Below are 25,181 nucleotides of genomic sequence, written 5' to 3' on the forward strand. Positions count from 1 at the left end.
TTCCCCAGTTCATTCTATCAAGTCACCTCCTTTTTCATCAGCACACACGACCATGGATATTTCTGTCTGCTGAATACAGATCTGTCATTGTTGAATAATTGCTTGATAAGTTCCAAGACACAGACATTCATTCAACAGAGAAATAGAGGTGTGATCTTGCAAAGACATGATGGTATGTACTTCTGACACCAGCAGAAGATTGGGTCTCTGCGACTTATGCAGTAATAAGTTATTTTCTGATTGTTGAACTTAACTTAAAATGTGTTTGAAATAAGTTTTTCAGAAAGAATAATATGTCTTGACTGTTGTACCAACTTACAGTAAAAAACCCCACATTTCCCCATGAAAACGGTGGCTAGATTTTTCAGTTATAGCTGAATCTGTTTGTTGTTCTTTTTTTTTAACTGCAGAAAGTGAGTGAAAAAGTAGGAGGTGCAGAAGGAACCAAGCTAGATGATGACTTCAAAGAAATGGAAAGGGTAAGTCTACATACCAATGTGTTTATTAATAATTACCATTCATTTTTACTTTCTAGGATAGGAATTTCAAAGCTTTTGTCCCTGAATCACTTGAATAATTTTGAAAGACTTAACTTTTAGACAGCAGGACTGAACTTTCATTTTCATATTTCTTTTTGTTTTCTAACCAAGACATACATAATAAATGGCACTCTTTATAATGCCAATATTTCATTCAGAGATTGAGGCTGATGTCAGCTACAAATTAGTTTCATTTAAACCATTGTAGTGGATCAGAGTGTCTGTCTACAAGATGGTAATTTCAATGGCAAAAGATGCCTGTAATTCTCATCTCCTTGACCATCAGTCAAGAGTAGCAAGAGCTGCCTGCCGAAGGGGGTTGACAGTGGCACTAGGATATTTATTCATAGATTCAGAGATCCTGTTAGGCAGCCTCCACTGGCAGAGTGCCTTGGGTAGATAGGGCTAACCCCCCCTACAGACTACTTGGTGAGGCTGGCAGAGATAGCACTGAGTGTTTCTATGGAGGGGAAAAAAAAAAAAAAAAAAAGCAAAAAAACCCACCCCACAGCTGTGTGTGGCAGTGATAATATTTCAGTTGCAGGGATCGGTAGGGACAGGTTGTTTTTTCCAGCTTCAACTTTGAAAGGTACTATCAAATCTTGTAACACAAGCTACTGCTAGGTAATCTGCAGGGTATTTATCTGATGTATCACTCTGATCAAGAGAAACAGAAGCTATTTATCTGTATGTTTCTAATAGTGAGATGGAGAAAAAACCTTGGATGTAAAATAAAGGAGAAGAGCATATCCTTTGTACTTCTTTCAGCAAAAGTACTGCAGAGTTGGTTTCTCCCCTTTCGTCCAGCTTCCCTTTGAATGTGCCACAAGTATAGGCATTGCTGTCAAAACTGGAAGGTTGTTAACGAAGATTCAGAACACTGGTGCAAGATTTAGAGTGGAAAATAGGACATTGCAACCTCCAGGGGTGAATCCCATGTGCTCGTGGGCGGCGTGGATTGGCAGCCTAGGAGATAAGAGCACTGAGAGTTGAAAAGAGAATGGACTAAACTCATTGGTTGCCTCTGTGCTCCCCGCCTGGCCCCATGGCCCTTGCCAGCTTTTCTGCAGGCAGTGGACATGCTCCTTCTGCCTGTCCCTGGCCTTCCGTTCCCTCGCCCCCACTCTCTCTGCAGCCTTCCAGCCAGTTCTGGGCTCCCTACCAGGCAGTTCAGCTACTTATTCACCCAGGGCTGGCAGACGACTTCTGCTTCTTTGTGTGAAGCACAGAGCAAGACCTGGCAGATGGCAGTGGCAACAGGAAACAGGAAAGATGTCAGTCACAGCATGCTGCAACCAACCTATCTCAGGTGTTCCTTTTTTAAAATAGGAACTTGCCATTTTGGTAAGGGAGTTCACTGTGAGACACAAGCTACCCTGCAGAGAAGTGCAATGTGTCTTCATAGATGCAGAGTACAGGACAAGTTACAGGGATCCCCAAATCTGCCAAAGCAGCAGTCTTTTCTTTGAGGCCTGATCCTGAGAAGGAGAGTAGGTGTACACTTTGCTATATGCAGCTTGGGAAGCTGATGTGATGTGGAGGTCTTCTTAAGAAAGCAAGAATTCCTATTCCGGTAGAAGAAATTAATGCTATTCAGTTCCAAGTATTTTAAATTCCTAAATATTTAATAATTCTTTGTGGAGTTGGCAAGGGGAAATAAATGATGAGTGCACCCATGCTGATAGGTTTCTTGAAAATGGAAACTGACTTCCTTACCTCAATTTTACCAGACCTCTCTCTCTGAAAGAGGTAGACAGCCCATTTTATCAGGTGATTGGTTTGGGTTGACATCTGCTTTCACCTCACTTTGCCAGTTATGAGGGGATCAAAGTTGGCTAGTTCTTAAATAGTTTTCAGTGATGGTTCTATCAAAAAGTTTTTCCTATTGTGGATGCTTCCCAGGGTGATGTAAAGTATCAGCATGGTACAATGAATCATATCAAATTCCTAACACACTCTGAGGTGCTCTGTCCTGATGGCATCACTTGGGAATGAGTCTGCTGTAAACTGAAATGGTGGACTCATGCTTTGGTAGTTTTCCAGGCATTATCACCATTCTGGTACCAGGGCTGTTCTCAAGGACTCAAAAATAAAATTATAAGAAGAATTAAAAAAATTTATAAGAGCAAAAAGAAGAGAGAAAAACATACTCCTTTTGTCTAATATCTTTATTTCATGTTTCTTTTTGTTTAACTCTCTGTCCTTTAGAAAGTGGATGTTACCAGCAGGGCAGTTATGGAAATAATGGCAAAGACAATAGAGTATCTTCAGCCCAATCCAGGTAATGTAATTTCACAGTCTCACAGTACTTGCAGCACTGTTTGAAAATACTATTTCTCACCAATGTATAGCCTGACAGATCTCATCCTCACTGGTGCAGTTCAGATTAACACAAAATCAGTGAAGTTACAGTGAAGACAGATGAGTATAGGCTTCTGTGTTAGGCTGTGAGGGGGAATGGAGACTGGTTTTGGGAGGCTTGTTTTCCTTTTGTGTGTTCCTGCTTTAGATAAGGAAGCAGGATATGACCAGACACTGGGTTTATTTACTTGCAGACATCTGAATGCCAGCTCTGTGGGCTTGGGGGCTCCCTGGGAGCTGGAGATGGCTGTGGACTCCCCAGAGGTGGCAGGGCAGGGCCTGGCAGCCAGGGCCCATCCCACTGCTCCAGCCACCAGGGCAGCAGCCGCAGTCCTGGGCATCAGGCACCTCCCTGGGTATGGGGATCAGGATCAGGCACGGTGAGGGTGTCTGCATGAGACACCTCTTTCTTTTGCAGTCCCAGTCATTCACCTTGGGTGAGGGAAAAAGACCAGGCAGTCCTTGAAGACCACGGGAAGAAAGACAAAGCCCTGAAGCACCTTTCCTCAAGGCACCCAAAGAGATATAATACCACCTTTCACCTGGCCTTCTAGCGATTTCCCATCCTCATTAGAGTTACGACAATAGAGAGGGTGCAGAAGAGCTGTTGATGCCGAACTGGGGAAAAGGGCAGATGAAGGGACATAATTAGAGAGGACTGAATTGAACCTTCAAAATAGAAATAAATGATTGGTTTCCATGGGAGATGAAAGAAAGGTTTTGTGATTGGGCTGATGGAGAGCTGCATGCTCCTCTCTTGCCAAAGGATCCTCACAAGGAGACGTGATGTGGAGCTGTTAAAGTAAACCATTAAATTCAAGAACTTGAAGATTTCGGTAGTAATCTAGGAACATAAGGGTTTTTATACTGGCATAAGGCCATGCCAGCTTCACTGATGGGGTCAACGGAGTTATGCTTGTGCACAATTAGTGTGAAGGTAAAATGAGGCCTGCTATCTACCATAAATATCTTAAGAGTTTCATGGAAGTACAGACCAAATTTACTCCTTCACTGTGAGGAATTTGTTTCTTTATAGCTGGAAACAAATTTGAACCTGTGACAAATATTTTAACTCCAGTGTGGTACAATGAAGGGCTGCTGCTGGTATAGCCTAATTGGTGAAATTTTTATGTTAGATCACAGAGGAAAGGAGGATAATTTGATGACGCTGCCAGTGGATTGAGAAAAGGAGGAATAATATTTACAAGTTCAAGGACTCCTAGAGAGAAAATAATGATGACTAGAACAGTTTCTATGTCAACGGATGAAATACTGTTTATGACTTGAGTCCACAGCTTCATTGCTCATCGTCAACAAGCACTCTGCAGGAAGTGAGTTTAGGATTGACAAACATTATGGGGCTAGTGATGAAATTAACTACTGTCAAGCTGCTGTTGTGCAACATTGTATAGACTGAGTAATAAGCTTGGCTGTTTAGAGCTTCTCTGGCTGCCTTCCTGACACATCTGAGTGATTATGATTGCTGTGAATCACGGAAGAGGCTCACAGCAACGTCAGACAGCAAAATTTCTGGAAGTAGCTATGGGTGTGATTTCAGGCACCTCAGGCTGATGTAAGTTTGCAGTGCTGCAGGAAAGTGCAGTTTGCATGCTGCCGCTACACATCCCCTCATCTGCTTGTGGCATGTGCAAGTAGGATCAGAAAACTAAAATTGTAATAGGCAGGAGGAAGATTTACTTTCTTGCATATCAAATGACATCATGTTATTTGTTCCACAGCTGGGCAATGGTAGCAGATGGGGTAAGACGAAAGGAGAACTGACCATTTGCAGCTCTCACGGAATCTTAGATTGTTTTATGCCAATTGAAAAAGGGCTCCCTATAGTGAGAAGAATTTCAGGGAAAATTACTTCTTTTTTCAATAAAATAAAAAAAAATTCTCTTTAAAATTCTCCCTAAAACTATATTATATTTACCTGGGGCACCAAAAATGCTGATTTCCAGTATTTTCTGTTTGCTTTCTCATTTTCATAAAAAATTGAAACATAACTTTGGGAACGGGGTGGGGAGGAATTTAACAAAAAATATCTTTAACAGCAATATTTAACAGATGTTCTTTTCAAGTTTACCTGGGTTTAGAAGGGAGAAGAGCGTTTAGAATGTAGCACACATTCCTTGATAAGTAGGATGAACCCTAGAAATACCAATATGCTTGGATAACACAGTATTGCAGTGCTAGAGATCAATTGGATCTATGGTGTTTTGAAGGATCAATAAATGAAGTATGCAGCATTGTCTAACTTCACTAAACAGTTAAGTAACTAATGCTGGAGGGAAAATGAAAATGAAAATGGAAATGGGAAGGGAAGGGAAGGGAAGGGAAGGGAAGGGAAGGGAAGGGAAGGGAAGGGAAGGGAAGGGAAGGGAAGGGAAGGGAAGGGAAGGGAAGGGAAGGGAAGGGAAGGGAAGGGAAGGGAAGGGAAAAGGAAGGGGAGGGGAGGGGAGGGGAGGGGAGGGGAGGGGAGGGGAGGGGAAGAGACTTCCTCCCACTTACCAAAAAAACAACCCTGAAGGACAGTTGAAAGTAAATAAAATTGAACACGATGAAGACCCAAAGACTATCCGTGCAGATGTACGTGACCATAATTTCAAGAAAAATAGATGCAGGATGAACAAGATGGAAAGTACAAAGAATGAGCAATTGAATCCACTGCTGAAGTTTCTTTCTAACTCTTTTGGTAGTGTTGTTATGATTCGCCATGAGTCTATTAACAGTTAATATTGAGGTGAGTCATTAGTGACACCATAAAAGTCAATGTAAAGAAGAGGGAATGCAACTGGGAAAAGAATCAAGCATTCAGGTCACTTCCATGTGATGTTTTGTACCTCTCTGCCTGTCCTCAGTCAGGTTAAAACATAACTTCAAGAAGAAACTAGGTGGCACTCACACAATAAAGCAATAGAAATGAAAGGGCTCAGGATAGGATTTTAAGACTGACTGAGCGCACTTACCTCTGCTCCCATGGAAGTTACTGGAATCAACTTTAAAAGAATAAAAGTGGAATGAGACCACTGGTGGATGTATTCTAAGATTTCCTACTAAATCAGTATTCTAATGTAATCATTATTAAATGATTAGATCAGTCATTGAAGCATTAATTTTTCATGTTTACCTTTCTTCTCTTTATCATTTATTTCTTGCCCTTCCCCTTATTGTCCTTTCAGTTCTTTCATTCTTTCCTGTACCTTTTGCTTTCTGCTCATACCTGCCTGTCCAGAATATAGCCGCTTCATTTTTTATATTCCCTCTAACATTTTTTTTTCTTTTATTTCTGAAAATACTCCCATTTTTCCTGTTCTAACTCAGCTTTCTACTTCCGTTTCCCTGATGGATTTTGTTTGTGTCTTAGTTTCTTTTGTGCTTCTGTATTTTCCCATTGCCACCATCATTTTGATGCCATTTTTAAAGGCCAGACACTTCATTAAAATTCAATTTCTTATACTAAGCAGTCAGCCAGTCTGCTGACTGTAGTTTTTTAGTGGGCAGAAACAGAAAGCATCAAGAAATTCAGATGCTGAAAAGCATGATCTGGTGGCAGTCAAGCATAGTGAGAAAGCTTACAAAACCATTATTACTCTATGTTAAAAATGTGTTATCCTTTCATAGCTGCTTCTCAGGCAAAATAATTACTATGACACATGCCGATTTTCTTGTGTGTGTTTCTGTGTCTATGTCTATGCATGCATTTCCATGCCACAAGGTGAAACATACCCAGCAACAAGAATCATCTCTTGATAAGTCCTTTCAACAGTAAAGCAAGAGCAAAACACGTGTTGACTCCAGTCTGATAATGTTCTCTTTTGTTGCAGAAATATGTGCAAGGTTGAATTTTGACCAATGAAATCAGCACACAAAGTGTGAGCTTCTAATGTTTTGTAAACAGAAATGTTAACTCATAAGAGCAACTAACAAAGTCAAGCCTTCGCAAGGAGGAAGGTAGAGGCATTCATAGCTGTCCTCCTGTAGCATACACAATGATGTAGGTAGAAACACTCACTGAGTCAGTTTTGCTGGCAATAGGATTTAGCTGGCAAAATTTGAAGTCAAGTGTGATTAAATAATTCCCTATCTGCAGGCCATTCACATTCTCTAGTTGCGACAATTCACTAAAGCACATCATCAAATTAGTACTTTTATGTTTGTTTTGTTTTTTTTCATCAGGTGTGATAATTGTGTGCTTTTTTCTGATCTGCAGTTGTGCATCTGAAATAAAATAAAAGCGAAACAGCATCCTGGCCTGTATCAGAACTAGTGTGGCAGAAGGACTAGGGAAGTGATTATCCCCCTGTACTCGGCACTGGTGAGGCCCCACCTCAAGTACTGTGTCCAGTTTTGGGCCCCTCACTACAGGAAAGACATTGAGGTGCTGGAGCATGTCCAAAGAAGAGCAACAAAGCTGGTGAAGGGTCTAGAGAACAAGTCTTATAAGGAGCAGCTGAAGGAACTGGGGTTGTTTAGTCTGGAGAAAAGGAGGCTGAGAGGAGACTTTCTCTCTCTCTACAACTATGTGAAAGGAGGTTGCAGCGAGGTGGGTGTTGGTCTCTTCTCTCAAGTAACAAGTGATAGGACAAGAGGAAATGGCCTCAAGTTGTGCCAGAGGAGGTTGAGATTGGATATGAGGATAAATTTCTTCACCAAAAGGGCTGTCAAGCATTGGAACAGACTGCCAAGAAAAACGGTTGAGTCATCATCCCTGGAGGTATTTAAAAGACGTGTAGATTTGGCACTTAGGGAAATGGTTTAGTGCTGAATTTGGCAGTGTTAGCCTTATGCTTGAACTAGAGGATCTTAAAGGTCATTTCCAACCTAAATGATTCTATGATTCTATAAAGTACATTTGAAAACTGTATTGATGTTGGAGTTTCCCCAGATCCCCATAAAAAGCAAAAAGTGTTTCAAAGGGTGTTGGACATCATGTTTGGGAATGTAGGTTTTATTTAGTATTCTACAACAGAAAAATTCAAGCATTTAAAAAATGTGGGGCACCACAGTTTAGTCTTGAGTGTACCTAGTCTGGACTTTTCCTTGAGAGGGAGGGTGGTTCAATCTGCTGTCCATCTCGTACTCAAGGATTTTAAGATTAAGAATTTGGGGATAGCTTGAAGATTTTTCTACTTGTGTTGTAAAACGTGTCAAACATACTATCTTGGGAGTGTTCTTGGACTTTCTTCTGTCCAAATAATTGTAATGGGAGCTTTGACTTAAAGTTCAGGACAGAGCCTCCTCTCTGGCCTACCAGCAGAAGAAGAAAGTCACTGACCAACATCTCATTCCTTTGCTCTAAAAATAATTGATGAAAAGCAGGGTTTAGTCCTAAACTTAGGTAATGTCCTTCAAACACATTGTAGGTATCTCAGATAAATGTAAGGAGTGCATTCCTGTCTGTGTAGACAAATTATTGCACATATGTAACCTTTGTCACTTGCCTGCTTCAGCTTCCAGAGCTAAACTCAGCATGATCAACACTATGTCAAAAATTCGAGGCCAGGAAAAGGGACCAGGTTACCCTCAGGCTGAAGCCTTGCTGGCAGATGCGATGCTGAAATTTGGCCGAGAGCTTGGAGAAGAATGCAACTTTGGTAACTTGATTACTTCTTTTTCTGTTATAATGCAATAAAAATGGTAGTAAAATTTAATATAACTTTCATTATTGAAGTGTTGTGCTCTTATAAAGGAAGAAATTCTGCAAGAACCATCAGAGTTCAGCTTCATCAGACTTCTCCTTTAAGGGTGGTCTAGGCCTGTTGAGTATCCTTTATGGATTTGGACTAGAGATTTTTTTCTTGTGGATGAAAGTCAAATTGTTTCCATTTGGACCCATATCCATATAGGCTTTAGGCTCTCTGTCATAGATTATGTTACTGGGGATGTGTTGGGATGAAAGATGTACGTGTTCAGAAATCATATTAGTTCTATGAACATGTTCAATAAAACCCTTTTGTCCTCAGAATCCTTATTTATTATGTTATTATCCCTATGTTATATATCCCTTTATTATGTTATTTTCTTCATTACAGGCAAGGAATAAAGGCTAATTTTTAAGGTTTTTATTAGACTTTATTAGACCATTTTTCTGACCAAATTCCACATTTTAAGGCACTAGTGATTACTCCTGTCTTATCTGTCAACCGCTCCTCCGTCCAAGCCCCAAATGAGTTTACAACCTTCTGAGCTAGAAATGTTAAAGAGAGACTTAGCATTGTGTTCTTCAACAGTAGAGGTCTAACTAAAAGAGATGACATTCACGTCAGGATCTTTTGTTGTTCTGTCCTGTTTATGTGGGCTTCTCTGTGGCCATTTTTATATGGCAACATACAGGACCCTCAAATGGGACTGTGAAATTCTATTTCCTGTTTGAATCTTCATAAAATGTTGTTCCTGCCATAAAGACATCTGCAATGGAAAAGGTACTTTCTTGTTTGTTTCATATAATTTGCTAGTTAACTTGGCAGATGTAGGCTGATTTGTGCTAAAGACTACTGAATTGTTTTTTTAATTGGTTGCCTCTCATTTGCTAAATTTCAAACACATTTTTAAAGGGAAAATGAAGAACTAATAGAATTTAGTTTGTGTAAATTGCTGTATATTCCCTGATGATTGCAGTAGCACACAGCAGAATAGATATGGCAATTATTTTCACATTCTTAACTAATAGCAGCTATTATGGCTGTTTGTCACTCTTCATCCGGGTCTGGCAGGCTCTCTAGTTTTGCAGTGCATTGCTGGCATTCCCTGCTTGGGAGACAAAGCTCCTTCTGATTTCTCATTTTCACGTTTTCAGAACCTTTGTATTCTTTGCAAGGGGATTTTTTTCCAGTGACCTACACCTCAAACCAGGAGGGTATTTTTGAGCTTCTGTTTATGAGCTTTTCTGTTTATGTAGAGGAGGTAAACCAGAGTGGTAATTTTTGTGGCCCTCAAGTTAATCTTGGAGGAAATCTCAGAAGGCAGCTAATTCTTATTGAAGTTTATGAACCTGAGTAGGTGTATGAAGTCGACAGTTTAATCAAAAAAATCTTTCATAAAAAAATTTCTGTGAAATTGTTAAGAATCTTTACATTTGATACTGTCACCAGTCTCACTGATACAAACAGGGAGACTTGGACTTGCATTAGAGCTATTTTTGTATGCAGCCTAGTGTCTAGCGGCAGCAACACCAGAGCAAATACAGATAATTCTTTTCTAGTGTGTTTCACCAAGAGTGAGGAATGAACCGGTGAGGGATGTGGAGGAGGCTGTCCTGATGCAGTGTGGATCCTCAAGTGTGTTACAAGGCATAAACCCTGGGGGCTGCAGAAGTGTAAAATCCATGTTGCCAGTGCACTATACTATGTTTCGTTCCTAAACTTGAGACTTAAAATGAAATGTTAATTTAAGTTTCCATGACTCAATTTCATTCTACAGTGATTTGGAACTAAGTTACTTTGAGATAAAGTGGACATCTTTTCTTTCAGGACCAGCACTTGCAGATGTGGGCGAAGCTATGAAGGAGCTTTCTGAGGTTAAGGACTCTTTAGACATGGAAGTGAAACAAAACTTCATTGATCCACTTCAGAACCTCCATGACAAAGATCTGAGAGAAATACAGGTATTGCCCGCAATGTGGCATTTTAATAATGCCAAATATCTAGATTGTGTATATATCCAAAAGTTATGTAAGTTGTGTAGTTTAAAATGGGCTTTCAGATTCACAGTTTATCTGATTTTAGTATCTTTGACTAAACTCAGGAGTTTTAAGTTCTGTTTCTCTTGTTGATGGTTTAAAAAGGGAAAGATCAAAATTCTAACATTTTTTGACCATAGCATTGTCAAGCTTATGCAGTCGTCAATGCAGTACTCTAATCCTACCATTTGAAAGCTCATTTCACTAGACAGATGAACAGATGTTTACATTCAATTTTCTGGTGTATAACATGTGGCGAGGTTTCGAGAGTTGCCTCTAGACTGGCTCTACTCTTTTGTCTGTATGAAGACTATCTGCAGCATTCCCAGGAATTTTGAGCACAAACACTGTTTGGTTGCATGAATTATGCAATTAGTAATCTAAGAACCAGCTAGAGTTTACAGCGAAAAATCTGTTTGCACACGCACTTCTATGGACACAACCTAATTTTATGATTTTGCAAGTAAAAGTGCCTCCCAATTCAGCAAATGCTTATCTGTATAAGTAACTGTTCTTCTGAGCTCAGTAAGACTTTCATATTGTTAAATGTATGTGGAAAAAAGATTATATAATTCACAAAGTTGACAAAGTTACAAATATCATGATAGGTGACAAATTGATTCTTCTGAGGGACAGTAAACACCTAAAATATGCATGCTTATGCATGCCAATGCTGGTAACATTAACTTTTGGCCGGCTTGACATAGCAGCTGCTAAACAGATTGACATGAACGTTATGTCGCTTAATGAACTGGAAAATATTTAATAAAAATATAATATTAATATCCTTTGGTGGTCTGATGGAAATGCTAAAAATATTTTCTGCGTTGCTTTGTTTATGAGAACTATTACACAGGCAAAAATGTACTAACTTGTGCTTTTAGCAGAATTTTTTCTTAAACATCTAGGTAAAAGCCATGGTGTTCAGGTAATTCTGCATCAGAGTTAAGAAGCTAGAAACTCGTGTATCTTTTTATACAGGTGGGAGTTGCAGTTACCCATTCTGTGTCACCTTTTTTTAATGTTGAAGGTCTGTAATTTAGACAGCAGTGTGCCATTGCTGCTTAAATGGCAGCAGAAATACATTGTTCTGTATTTCTGCCCTCTAGGGAAGGGTTAATATACAGCAAACAGCACATGCTTGCAAATGTACACGAACTGCCTGATTACAATGCAGTGTAAGGAGAGCTGGGGAACATCCTTTCTTCTGTGCTTGCATCTACATTTTTGTTTTTTAGCATCACCTAAAGAAAATGGAGGGTCGACGCCTGGATTTTGATTACAAAAAGAAAAGGCAGGGCAAGCTCCCTGATGAAGAACTTCGCCAAGCTCTGGAGAAATTTGATGAATCAAAAGAAATTGCTGAGTCAAGCATGTTCAACCTTCTGGAGATGGATGTGAGATATCTCTTTTAATTTTTGAGCTGAATCTTAAAATGAGAAAGATACTGGTTCAGCAGCTATGGCAGTCTAAAGCATTCTAAAATTTGAAAGCCTTATTAAATCCGTGACAGCACAGATTCCTGTGTTTGTACAGTGGAGAAGCACTTGCCTCCTTGGTGGACTCAGAAGCCATAGCCATCTACAGCATGCACATGTAGGACTAATTTTATAGGAATTTTGTAGGTAAGAGATTTAAAGAACATAAGTCCTCTGTAGCATCATTGTGCTTCCTAACTGCACAGTACTTACAAAACCAAATATCTTCTTTCTTAGAATTATGTAAATGTAAGTCTTGACTTTTACTTAGCTGTGGTGTTTGGGTTTGAGCCAAGGCTTTTGCTCAAGTGTGGGCTGCTGAGAGGATTGGTGAAGATCAGAGATGAACTTACAATCCCATGGTCTCTGCTGTAATCACATGCAATAGTGAGTAGAAAAGCTAAAGTTAATGTGAGTGCTCAAATCTGACTTTGCAGTATAACTTTTGCTTACAGACTAGTTTAGGATTGGGTATCTATTTGGGTTTTCTAATCTTCTATTTATAATTAATGTTAAAACTGTAAAATCAAGTGAGAAGAAAACATCTCTTTTGGAGGAAAAAAAACATTTCAGCTCAAGTCTGTCTTACAGAATATGTGGTCAAAGGAAACTCAGTTTAAATATTTCTGTTGAAGTAAAGGATTGGGTTTATTTAAAGTTTAAATACACACCTAATTTAATAATTCATTTTGTTACCAAATTGCTGTAGAGGAGCCATAACAAACCTGAAAATAGTTCCATGTTTGAAATTAAATATATCTGTGCTGAAGTGAAAGAAATATAACAAGTTTGTAGTTTTAATCCTTTGTGGTAACATCTGACTCCATGTGGCCGGATAGTGCTGGCCTGCATTACGCTGTTGTGGCATTGTGTACTATGGAAACTGCTAGCATTGCCCACACCAGAGTTTTGGATGTTTTTTCTCTTATAAAGTAGAATGCTATCTGCCTTCACTGCAAATATTCTGCATTCCTGGTTTGGTCTGCTTCATAGGCCAGAATACAACAGAAGCATGACCATAGTCCATATGGTTTTGTGCCCTTCAAAGGCAGGGAAGGAGAAGGTGTATTATGCTCTGTATTACAGTCTCATTTTCACTTTCATGGTGTTTGCTGAATGAGGTAGGTCTGTAGGCTGCTGTTTGTGCAAATCATCCATAGACATGATCAACGGAGAAGAGTTGCAGTTGCCATTCCAGATCAGGTCTTTACCAGACATGATAATGAATAAAGACTGATATGTAACTGTTTTGCGAGCTACAAAGGTGAATCAAGTTTTTAGAGAGATAAGTAAAACGGCCTTTGCAGTGTCGGTGTGACAGTGGTCTTCACTGGCTGTTGCTAAGCTGTTAGTACTCACCTGAGATGTGATGTTTTAATGTCAATCCTCAGATTGAACAAGTGAGCCAGCTTTCTGCTCTCGTACAAGCCCAGCTGGAGTACCACAAGCAGGCCACGCAGATCCTACAGCGAGTTACTTCTAAGCTGGAAGATAGGTAATGCACTTTTTGTAAGTTTGTTGAATTTTGTTTTACAGAGGCAGAAAACCTATGAATGGAATGCAATACTGTTATCTTTTGCAACTTGGTAATTGTATGTTTAGGAAAACAAGGGCCATTTCATTAGGCAATTGCAAGCTGAGGTTGGTATGTTTTGGAGATGCATATGCTTCCAAGTATGACTGAATGAGGACTGAGTTCAGGAAAGCATCTCAGCTCAGCAAAGTTGTTAAATGTGATTTAACTGATAGCTATTGTTTATAAATATTGGAAGTCAGTGGGACTTACAGGTTTGGATTCCTTACCATTCCTGCATGTGTTGACAAATGTATTCAACATCTTCTGAGTGAAGGTGTTAATGATTGCTATTGAAAAAGAGTATCTTGTTACATTCTCATCTACCCAAAGATCTTCCTAAGCCAAGTAGTGAGACCACCATCATCTACCACCTTACTCAATACTCTTTTGTTCCCTCTGTATTGTTGGATCAAACTTGATACAAGCCTTAACTGAGCTTACCTCTGCCATCTCCTTTTCTGTGAATGCTATTTCAGAATTGATTCAATATCTTTTAAATAGAATTCTAGAATTTTTAGTTAAGAGTTTTTGTTTCTATCAACACAAAATAGATTATACTGCCCTGAAATGAGGAAAATAGTGTTTGTAAAAGTTTATCAGCTTCCTACACACGTCCTTCTTCCAGGAAACGTAACACAAAGGAAAGATTTCTTTAGTCCACACGGTTCTGGAAGCACACAGACTGTTCTAAGTCTTAAAATTTCTTTGTTATTAGGAGCAGCACTTGTTTTGGTTAGGTAGGCTGCCCGGCAGGCTGTTTCTGGATACGGTTTGCAGTACTGTCTAAACAGCTAGCAAAATGATTTTCAGCACTTCCAAATGAATGCTGCAATTCACTTCCTTTACAGAAGCATTAAAAAATCCTCAGGAGCAGGTGGGTTGTTCTGTACTCCCTAAGTTATGTCATAAAGTGAACACACCTCTCTCTGCAGCAGATTTCTCTTTCTATATTGATTCAGATAATCCTTTGCCCTTTTGAAACTTCTAAACAGTCAGTATCTTTGCTTTAAGTTTCAGCTCTGAATGATTGTAACTTTTCAGGAACCCTGCATCAGACTACTGTTATAGATCAGATGACACTAGTCTGTTGCATGAACTTACTGCGCAACCCTCAATATAAAGAGTCTGCTGGCTAAATCATCCTTCATCCACACCACTGGACACAAATTAGAGCACTGTGATATGCTCTTGCCAGGGATTAAGGAGGGATGTAGAGCTCTTACTATTTGAACTACTGGTCTTTTCCTGCTACATGGCCCTCAGGTTTGGGGCTTGTTTTTTTCACCATATGGACCAGAAAATTAATAATGCTTTAGCTTTAGACTGAGCAAATTTGTTACTGTTCATTCTCAGTGATGTTTGCAACACATACTGCCCGTTTTCTAGATACTTTTTAAAAGATGTGAAAGGAATTTGTTCATGCTGTTGTTTGGCGTGGATGAAGTTTCCTAACTGCTAAGACTGTCCTGCTTAAAATATTGCCCAAAGAATTTAGAAAAAATATGAGTTCGACTGCAAAACCCATGAAAAACTTAAAAATGCACTGGAGTCTTCTTTCTGGGTGCTTCAGGTTAGGCTTCAAGACTTTCTTCAGGAACTGCAAGTGCAAGAATTTTCATTTTTCTTTCACACATTAACGGAAGGCATGAACTCCCTTAATATACCATGATTGCAGGAACTGGGACTTCAGAAACTTGCCAAACACTGGGAGAATTAGAATAACATTAATAAAATCTGGAAGGTCAGCAAAGATTTTTCATATTAAACTCCCTTTTTCATCAAGCAAAAGGAGGCTGCAGTTTTCAAAACAGTCTGTCGTGACAGAGCAGCTGAGAAGCAGGAATAGTTTCCTTGGAGATGTTTCTTTTCTTAAGAAATATGGCTCATGCTGAGCTTTTGGGTAATTTTTAGCAAGTCACTAGAACTGTTGCCTTCTAGTTCATTACCTGTAAAAAATGGTCTGTGCTTCACAGAACTATTAGGTGTAACAGAAATTAAGTATTTCTTTCTTCAGAACTTTACTGTTTTGAAGAAGTAACTTCTGTAAATGAGTGAAACACAGCAAAGCCTTTTTATTTAATGAAGTTCAACAAGGCCAAGTACAAGGTCCTGCATGTGGGTCAGGGCAATCCCAAGCACAAATACAGGATGGATGGATAATGGATTGAGAGCAGCCCTGAGGAGAAGGACTTTGGGATGTTCGTGGATGAGGAGCTCAACATGAGTCAGCAAGGTGTGCTTGTAGCCCAGAAAGCCAACCGCATCCTGGGCTGCATCAAAAGAAGTGTGGCCAGCAGGTCCAGGGAGGTAACTGCCCCTCTGCCCTCGTGAGACCCCACCTGGAGTATTGTGTGCAGCTCTGGAGCCCCCAATATAAGAAGGACATGGACCTGTTGGAGCAAGTCCAGAGGAGGGCCACGAAAATACTCAGAGGGCTGGAGCACCTCTCCTGTGAGACAGGCTGAGAGACTTGAGGTTGTTCAACCTGGAGAAGAGAAGGCTCCGGGGAGACCTTATAGCGGCCTTCCAGTACCTGAAGGGGGCCTACAGGAGAGATGGGGAGGAACTCTTTATCAGGGAGTGTACTGATAGGATGAGGGGTAACAGTTTTAAACTGAAAGAGGGGAGATTTAGATTAGATATTAGGAAGAAATTCTTTACTGTGGGGGTGGTGAGACACTGGAACAAGTTGCCTAGAGAAGTTGTGGATGCCCCACCCCTGAAGGTGTTCAAGACCAAGCTGGATGGGGCTTTGAGCAACCTGCTCTAGTGGGAGGTGTCCCTGCCCATGGCAGAGGGGTTGGAACTCCATGATCTTTAAGGTCTCTTCCAACTCTAACCATTCTATGATTCTATGACTCTATTTAACTTATTTTGACGACTTCATTAATTTATGTTTTTAACACACTTATGTTTTTGTTTATGAAGAAGAAAAGCAGTCTCTGGGGACTGACTATTGTTGATAATATTTTGGATGCTGAGAAAACCCTTGTTATCAGGACCAAAAAGTATTCTGCCATATGCAGTATTAGAAATATATGTGGCAGTCTGCATAAACTGCTCTGATTCCATGATCATCCCTTCCCTGGATTTTACCCTTGAATCTGAAAATGTAGCCTTTCCTAGAAATTGTAGGTTTCTCAATTAGAATAATAAGTTGAAATGAATGATGCATAATACTTTTATTTTGAGAGTCAGAAAAACTGGAGTTGTGTGCCTTTGTGAAACAAGTATTCCAAATTATAAATGAACTCAGTCTGCAACTGAAGTCAGTACATTCCCACGCAGTCTCCGTACAAAATGACAAGAGCTGGCATCGACCAACTGAATAGTTAAGGCTTGCCAGGGATAGAAGCAAAAGTCATGCTAAAAATGAGAGCAGAGATGTTTGTACAGCCCTTTTGTAAGCAGTGCTAATCACATAACAAGTTTTTCTCCATTAGAAGCTCTTTGTTATTGTTAGACAAAATGAAGCCAGACAAAATGCTAAAAGAAAAATTAACAACCTCATGGCATAGTCACTTCAGGTGTTTTTTGGTAATTTAAACTAACGTTGTAAACAAAAAAATTACTCCAAGTGTCAAAACTTGTTTAGTCTGTGTGGTCAGTGGATGGAAACTTCAGCCATAGAAATAAAGAAGTTTGGTGCATCTCATCTGTTAACTCTTGACATTTAACTTGATGTTTTGGCAGAATAAAAGAGGCATCCTCTCAGCCCAGGAGAGAATACCAGCCCAAACCCCGTATGAGCCTAGATTTCACAACTGGGGACAATACTCAGCACAATGGAGGAATATCCCATGCCACCACACCCAAGCCATCAGGTAATGGCAGTAGCACTGTGAGAAGAAAAGCTTCTGAAGTTTTGCTACATGCAGAAGTTCCATGCTTTCTTCTAGAGATTAGTTCTTCCATAGCGATGGAAAATGAGACTAAGGGTAGTACAAGAGAGAGCTTTTTGAACTGTTGTTTCTTTGTAAAGTGTTCACATTCACAGGCAGGAGAACGGGGCTGGATCATCCACTGCTTCAAATGTGTCTTTGAGTCAAAAATTTCCTTAGTCTTAGAAGCTCAAAGAGATGCTGCTGTACTAAATTCACCTTGAAATATAGATCCTTACAAAAAAGGCATTTAGAAACCAAAAGAACAACTGCAAGTTTTCAATGAAAATGCAGAACCTCGAATCCTCCAAAACTTCCATAACCTTATCCTGCTTTTTATAACCAAGTATTACAACACAAAGAGCCTGAAAGTAAAAATCAGTAAAAAGAAAAAAAAAAGCCATCTGAGTTAATTTCTTTGTCTAATTGGGAGCAGCACAAGCAAGATAAAGCATTTATATGACGGTGCATAATTATTATCTTAAGTGTTTATTTCGTATCAGCACATACTAAGAAATCCTTATTATTTGTTTCTCACAGTAATGATCAGTTATGCCATGTTATGGTGAGGGTTGGCCTCTGCCCAGACCTGATCTCAGTTATTCCAGTTTACCTCGGTGACAATTGCTAGCACACTCCACCTTGCAAGACTGGATTTTTTCACTAGATCTTTTGTCAGGATTTCTTTCCTTTCCGTCACATCCTGATGCGAGTGTTTGATGTTCTCCCAGATTCAGGCAGCCACAGTATCTGCTTTTGGCACCTGCAACTGGAAATTGTCTTGCATAATCTTGCAAAGTCCTAGTAACCTCCTCACTATGCTAGCAAGGAGGGGGATATAATGGAGATTCCTTGTGCATGAGGGTGGCTTGAGTATTGCACGCTAAAGGTCTCCTCATGCCACCAGTAATTTTTTTCTTCACTTATTTTTGGAGTGTCATGAACACTTGTCTGTGCTAAGGCAGTGCAGACTGATGTTCCTGTGTCTCCCCAATATTTATGTTTTCCTCTTCAGAGAGCAGTAGTTAGCATTTTCTTCAATAGGGGTTCTTTCTTTTGAATTGTTTATTGCTTTCAGAGAAACACCTGATTTTTGAAAATTCCTTAGTGTATGTTTAGGCTGGTTCATTCAAAGCTCTAATCTTCTATGGTCATTAGAGTTCATTTGCTAAGTCTTCAAAATTTCAGCTAGTAGCAATGAGCATACCAAACACACAGTTTAAGGCTGTGCCAGCAAAATAGTCTTCATGACAAATAAAGCAAAATACACTGTGAGTGACATGTAAAGAAATTAAAGAAGGTTTCACTACAGAATTTAATAAATTAAATCTGGTGTTTTAGAAACTTGCCCTATTGACATCTATAGAAATGGAATATTTTTTGTACTAAAATAGCTCAAGGATGGGCCTTCTAGCTGTAGTGAGTGGTTGAAATGAATATGCAAAAGGTTTGAATCTGAAATGTATTCATCCTGAAGCCAGCATACATGAAAAAGCTGAAATAAGTATACTTATAAGTGCTATTGTGGTGGAGTGGCTTGTGTCTGTTCATTCTGACCACTGGAAGTGCATGAACTTTTACTATGGAAAGTCAGGCAGGGATCTGAAACTCCTTATAATTCAGTGCTGCTAAATCCTAAGTATTTTGACCAGTAAACATTTTGCTTTTGATAGGCTTGAAGCTGTAGAGACTTAGGGGCAGGGGACGGGGGGAGGAATATGGAGGATGGGATTAATATTTATTAATTTCATATAATGTATGAAAATCTAATCTAACTAATGACATATTGATATCCATTAGCCATCATAAAGGGTTTATGGTCAGAGGTTCATGAACTAGCATATTAGAAAGCTTTCAATTTCAAACTTGTTCTGAAAATATCCTGATGGCTCTGCAGTTGTTTTGTGGGTATGGGGAGAAAAGGTCTTTGGAAACCTCATACTAATATTCAGAGGATTAGGAACATGTATGGGGTTTACAGTATAGCTATGCCAGCGAAGATCCAAATAAAGGACAAAGATGTAGTTACATCTGCACTGTTGTTTTGAGCTACCCCTTACACTACTTACCTGAGGTAAACAGACGAAGTAACTCTGTGCCAGTAAAGCTGGAAATACATTAGGGCTTTTGCTTCATTTTTTTGTGTTTTGTAAACAGATAAAAAATAGCTTCCAAATGGATTGTAGCCATGCTTTTAGATGGGGGCCTGACTGTAGCTTGGTTCTTTTAGTATTCTCAGACATTTACTAGTAGTCACATATGAAAACTGAAGGTTGCCAAAAGCTGATAGCTGTCTTCCAGTGAAGTTTAGCAGTCCAAATTTAGATGTTATCAAAGAACTGTCATCAGCATATGAGTGATACCAGAAACAGCAAAATCTGTAGTAGTTACAATGGTGAAAAGGATACTGTAAATCTTGAGATTTTAAGGCATGTTGTTTCTTTGTGTTTCTTCTCCATAGGTGTTCACATGGATCAGCCATGCTGCCGAGCCCTGTATGACTTTGAACCAGAAAATGAAGGGGAGCTGGGATTTAAAGAGGGTGATATCATTACCCTCACTAACCAGATTGATGAAAACTGGTATGAGGGGATGCTTCATGGCCAGTCAGGTTTCTTTCCCATCAATTATGTGGATATTCTAGTCCCATTGCCCAATTAGGATGGCTGATCCACCACCTCTGACCCAGATAGTTGTGTCAGTACCACTGCTTTCAAAATGCTGCTTCTTACACCTTAAAAGTGCAAACTGCAGTGGTTAGAGTCATCGCTTCCCACTGAGCATCTTTGGTTTACGTGTTGTCATACTACGTGGTGGTGATGCGTGATATCTTCTGAGCCAGCATGGTGTGGGTTAGTTTATTGGCCGTGCTGGCCTGGTAGTAACCAGAGCCATTACTGAGATGAAGCTGGGGAGATGATGGCAAGCAAAGCAGGTATCTCATAGTAAAGTAGCAGGAAGTGAAGGTGGTATTGGGAAGATAATGCCTATCACCACTGTATTACTTTTCAGTCTTAGTTCTCTGTAAAAAGAGGGAGAAGTTCTTGCCATTCCATCTTTCTCTTCCTAGTGATACAGTTCACACAGGTCTAACATTGGCTAACTAGGATTGTATCTTCCAACCAAACTGGCTTGCTGTTCTCACAGAGACAGTGTAGATGTAGACCCTCTGGTTTCTGAGAAAGTGAACCACTGTACTGTGTGTCCTGCTGCTCTCTGCTCATTTTTATATTCTTAGTTATCGTTAAAAGGCCTGTTTTCATCCAGAGGTAAACTGTAAACCATAAAATGGGGATTCCTATAGTATAACCTTGGACCACAAACCGCCTGAATTTGCCCTTCAGGAACCTTCAGCATGCTCACCAAAATGCCAGTAAGAGGGCAAGATGGGGAATAAAGCTGGCATTTGTTAACTGTTTCTTGTCAAGTCTTGGCACAAAATCATGCTGCTTAAGCACCAGATATCCTTCATAAACTCATTCACTGAGGAATACAATAACCAACCAAACATGAACCACACTTATATTAATTTCTGTCTACCATGTGTTCTTCGAACATCATTTGTGCATATTCTGCCCTCAATGAGGACTAAATAAAACTTGTTATCTTTTTGTGTTGAGCAATTAAAGACATGTGGCCGTATATGCAAAAGCATTTCCCATATGTTTAGTTGGTTCTCTTGTGTTCCTCCTTCCTGCACTTTGTGCGTACAGTGCTGTGCCTAGCTTCTTGGCATTCTTTTGGTAACAGTTGCAGAAGTTCTGTTAGTTTAGGTAACCAGAGTTTTATTTATCTAAATTGTACAGACTCTTTCAGAGATTTAATGTGCTGCTTCGAATGTGCCACTTCAGTACTGAATGATGTGAAGACAATTCCCTACTGCTTAATGTATAAGCTATATCATGGAAAGTATTGATATTTCAAATAAATGCTGAGAGAATAACTAGAATAGTGTTGTGGATTATTACTTTGTTGCTTTCAAATCTGTTGTCCTAACATCAGCTAACAAGAATTTTGTTTCAGAAAGCATATTCCTCATTTCCTGCAAATGTGAAAAATACTTTTTTGTCATCATTATATTGCTTCAGTAAAAACTCACATGTATAATGGCCCTCATAAACAGGATAAACTGAAAACTGAGCACATTAAATTAATGTCATGATGACCAATATGCAATCTTATGGAAACAGGTTGTTTCTCATTAAAGAACGATGGTGTTCACAAACTCCCTTAAAGACGTAAAGCTTAAAGATGTGGTAACATAATTTATTTTTTCTTTGATATGACACAGCATTTTATTTCATTTTATAGTCTTTGTTACACATTGTGGTGGGTTAGCCTTGGCAAGGAACCAAACACCAACCCAGCTGCTCCCTCACTGTTCCTCCTCAGTGGGAGGATAAGAAAGTTCATGGGTTGAGATAAAAGCAGGGACATTGCTTACCAGTCGCTGTCACAAGCAAAACAGACTTGACTTGGAGAAAATTATTACCAATTACAGCAGATTTATGTAGTGAGAAACAAAAAAAAGACAAACATTTAAATAGCATCTTTCCTGCCCCATTTCCCAAGCTCAAATTCACTCCTTTGTTCCTGACTCCTCCCCACCAGAAGGGCCAGGGTATGTGGAATGGTAGGTTTGCGGTCGTGCATAGCAGCTCCCCTCTGCTCCTCCTGCATCCTCATGGTTTTCCGCTGTTCCAGAAGTGGGTCCCTGCACAGGCCATGGTGTGAATATCTGCTGGTGTATTGTCAACCACCTCCTCCTCCTCCTTCTTTGACCTTGGTGTTCCCTCTGCTGTTTCTCGCTCTTCTGGTTTTCCCCTTCTTCTCTCTCTGCCCAGTGTGTCTTGCCCTTTCTTAAGTATGTTTTCTCTGAGGCGCCACCATGTAGGAAGAATTACTTTACTGAGAGAGTGGTCAGGCACTGGAACAGCCTGCCCAGGGAGGTGGTGGAGTCGCCATCCGTGGAGGTATTTAAGAAACATGTAGACATGGCACTTCAGGGCATGCTCTAGTGCCCAAGATTGTTGGTTTGTGTCTGTTTGTGCGTGGGTGTGGTGTGGGGTTGTGGGTGGGGTTTTTTTGTTGGGTTTTTTTGTTGTTGTTGTTGTTGTTGGGGTTTTTTGTTTGTTTTTGGTTTTGTTTGTTTTTGTTTTGTTTGGTTTGTGGTTGAACTCGATGATCTCAAAGGTCCCTTCCAACCATGAAGATTCTGTGATTCTGTGATCTTGCCTGAGAAGCTCAGCCATGTCCTGCTGTGGGTCTATTGGAGCTGCCTGGAACCAGACGTGTTGGGCACAAAGCAGCTCCAGCCTTTCACAGAGGCTGCCTTGCAGCCTCCCACTGCCAGTGCCTTGTCACGTAACCACATAGGCCTATCCAAGGGATGTCCCTGCACATGTCAACAGAACTGACAGAGTGGAACAAGACCAAGTCTGACAGAAATGGAGCCTCATTCAAGGCTCAGTTCAAGGTCAGGTTGGAGGGGGCTCTGACGAACCTGATCTAGTTGAAGATGTCCCTGCTCACTGCAGGGGAGGTTGGACTAGCTGACATTTAAAGGTCCCTTCCAACCCAAACTATTAAACAAAATTATATATATACACACACATATATATACAACTCCTGTTTTTATTGCAGTTCTGGCCTAAATCCTAGGACTGACCTCTTAGTAAGTTTCTGTCAGTGATTGGAAGTAATCTGTTCCAAATCTAATGGCCCTGACACTTTTAACAGATGCATTAATGGTGATGTACCACAGTAAAGAACTATGTTATGGTTAATTAACTATGTTAATTATCAAGGCTAGTGCCACTGGATCCAAAAGACACATTTCTGGCCATCGCACCCTCCTATTAGATTATTATTTTGTAATGTTTGTGGAGGGCATGCAAACATAGAATAACTATCTTAGAGATAATTTTACATGATTTAGAGCAAAAAGATAATTGGGGTGCAGTGCTGTCCCACCCTACTGAGGGGGCATATTTTTTAAGGTATAAGGAACTGTTGTATCTTTCAACAAATGGAGCCAGAAGGAATGCACAGATAGTAAAAAAATCTGTTACACGCCATCATTTGATGACATGGGCCTGGTCTCGACATGTTACACAATCCCTGGCAGTTCAGTGTTGCTCTGTTCTCTGTCTCACACAAGTAATCCCTGAAGAACGCTTTATTCCTCAGGTGGTAAGATCAAAATCTGACTTCACCTAGACAGAGATTACCAGGGCTTACAAAAGTTTGCATCTAAAGCTTCAGTAGTAGGATGAAGGGTGATCCTGGGACTGGAAGAAAACAGGAGGCTATTTGATTTTACATCTCAGGTAGTTCAAAGCTTTCCCTACAGAACCCTGTGACTCTGTTCCCTTCGAGAAGCACATAAGACATGTTGTTGATGGAGGCAACATGCTTTTTTTTTACTGGAAGACTTAGAACTTCTGTCATCCTGCTTCGTAAGGTGTATGTTTTCAGAAACATTTCAAAAACGTGACATGGGTTCCTACTTACCAAACTTGGCTGTAGAACTGCTGCTACTCACAGAGGAAATTAGGAAGGCTTCCAGCGCTGAGCTGTCAGCTGCCAAATTTAGCTAGTTTTTGGTTTGATGCTGGGGTTTTTCTATTGAACCTTAAGTTTTCATAAAGCTTTTATCTTCTTAGACCTTCTCATTTATTGCAAAATTTGTTAAAAATAAAGAAAAAAAAAAAAAAGCAACAGTTCCCTGAACAGTTCTCTATTTAAATAAAGAAGTGATTTAACCAAATGTGTGGGTTTTTTTCCTCTTTTAAAATATCCTCTTCCCTCCAGAAAGAAAGAAAATGTTAGTCATACCAAAATTTTTGTATTTGAATCTTGGCTTAGTGATTATACAGACAACTCTTCCTTTACAGATAAACATACTGCTTTTCCCACATGAACTAGATGGACAAGACTTGAAAACTGCCATGAGGACTTCTTTCCTTGTTTCACACTTTAAGGTCTTTCAAGTCTTTATGGCTACCACTATGCTGAGCAATAGTTTTGCTCCTGGATGTGTCCTAGGCTTGCCATATCTACAGGCTGAGGAAGGTGGCTACACTCATGAAAGCAGGGAGGGTTTGTGCAGATGGGTCTTCTTCCCAGCACAGGAGTACTCTGATTTGAGATGGGCAAATGAAGTAATGAATTAGGTCATATTCCCAGGTAACATTTTATAAAACCCAGTGCATTCTAGAGAAATGGACTTGATCTTAATTTTCTGTAAAGCACTAGTAGGTTGTCTTAGACTTAAGCTCAGAATTTCAAGGATGCTCTGTAGTTCAAACACAGACTTAGAATTTCCAGAAGGCTTTGTAGTCTTTCCTTACCATTTGCCCTAAAATGTTGCAGAAGATGGGAACAGCTTTGTGATATATTCTTACTGTGCACTGTAAAGTACAGATAAATTCTAAGCTATTTACCTTAAATAGTATCCTTGGTGATAAAGCACAGGGAAGCAGTTCAAAGAAGCAGAAGCTTCTGCCATGCATTACTAGAGCCAGTGGCTCTGGAAAGCCCAGCAGTTCTAAGACTCCACAGAATCACAGAACCACAGAATCTCAAGGGGTTGGAAGGGACCTCCGGAGATCATCTAGCCCAACCCCCCTGCCAAAGCAGGTCCACCTAGAGGAGGTTGCA

At 40.0% G+C, this 25,181-nt stretch overlaps 1 protein-coding gene across 1 annotated transcript; it reads left to right on the plus strand.

Annotated features, from left to right (window-relative positions):
- Positions 1-416: 416 nt before the first annotated feature.
- SH3GL2 (SH3 domain containing GRB2 like 2, endophilin A1) lies at positions 417-21,464 on the plus strand. Its single transcript, XM_074166034.1, has 8 exons — positions 417-479; positions 2,748-2,820; positions 8,357-8,500; positions 10,376-10,509; positions 11,823-11,981; positions 13,454-13,557; positions 17,332-17,462; positions 19,981-21,464. Exons 1-8 carry the CDS (start codon positions 471-473, stop codon positions 20,178-20,180), a joined length of 954 nt encoding a protein of 317 aa, XP_074022135.1. The 5' UTR covers positions 417-470; the 3' UTR covers positions 20,181-21,464.
- Positions 21,465-25,181: the final 3,717 nt, after the last annotated feature.

The sequence above is a fragment of the Numenius arquata genome, chromosome Z, assembly GCF_964106895.1.
Source record: "Numenius arquata chromosome Z, bNumArq3.hap1.1, whole genome shotgun sequence".
NCBI lineage: Eukaryota > Metazoa > Chordata > Aves > Charadriiformes > Scolopacidae > Numenius > Numenius arquata.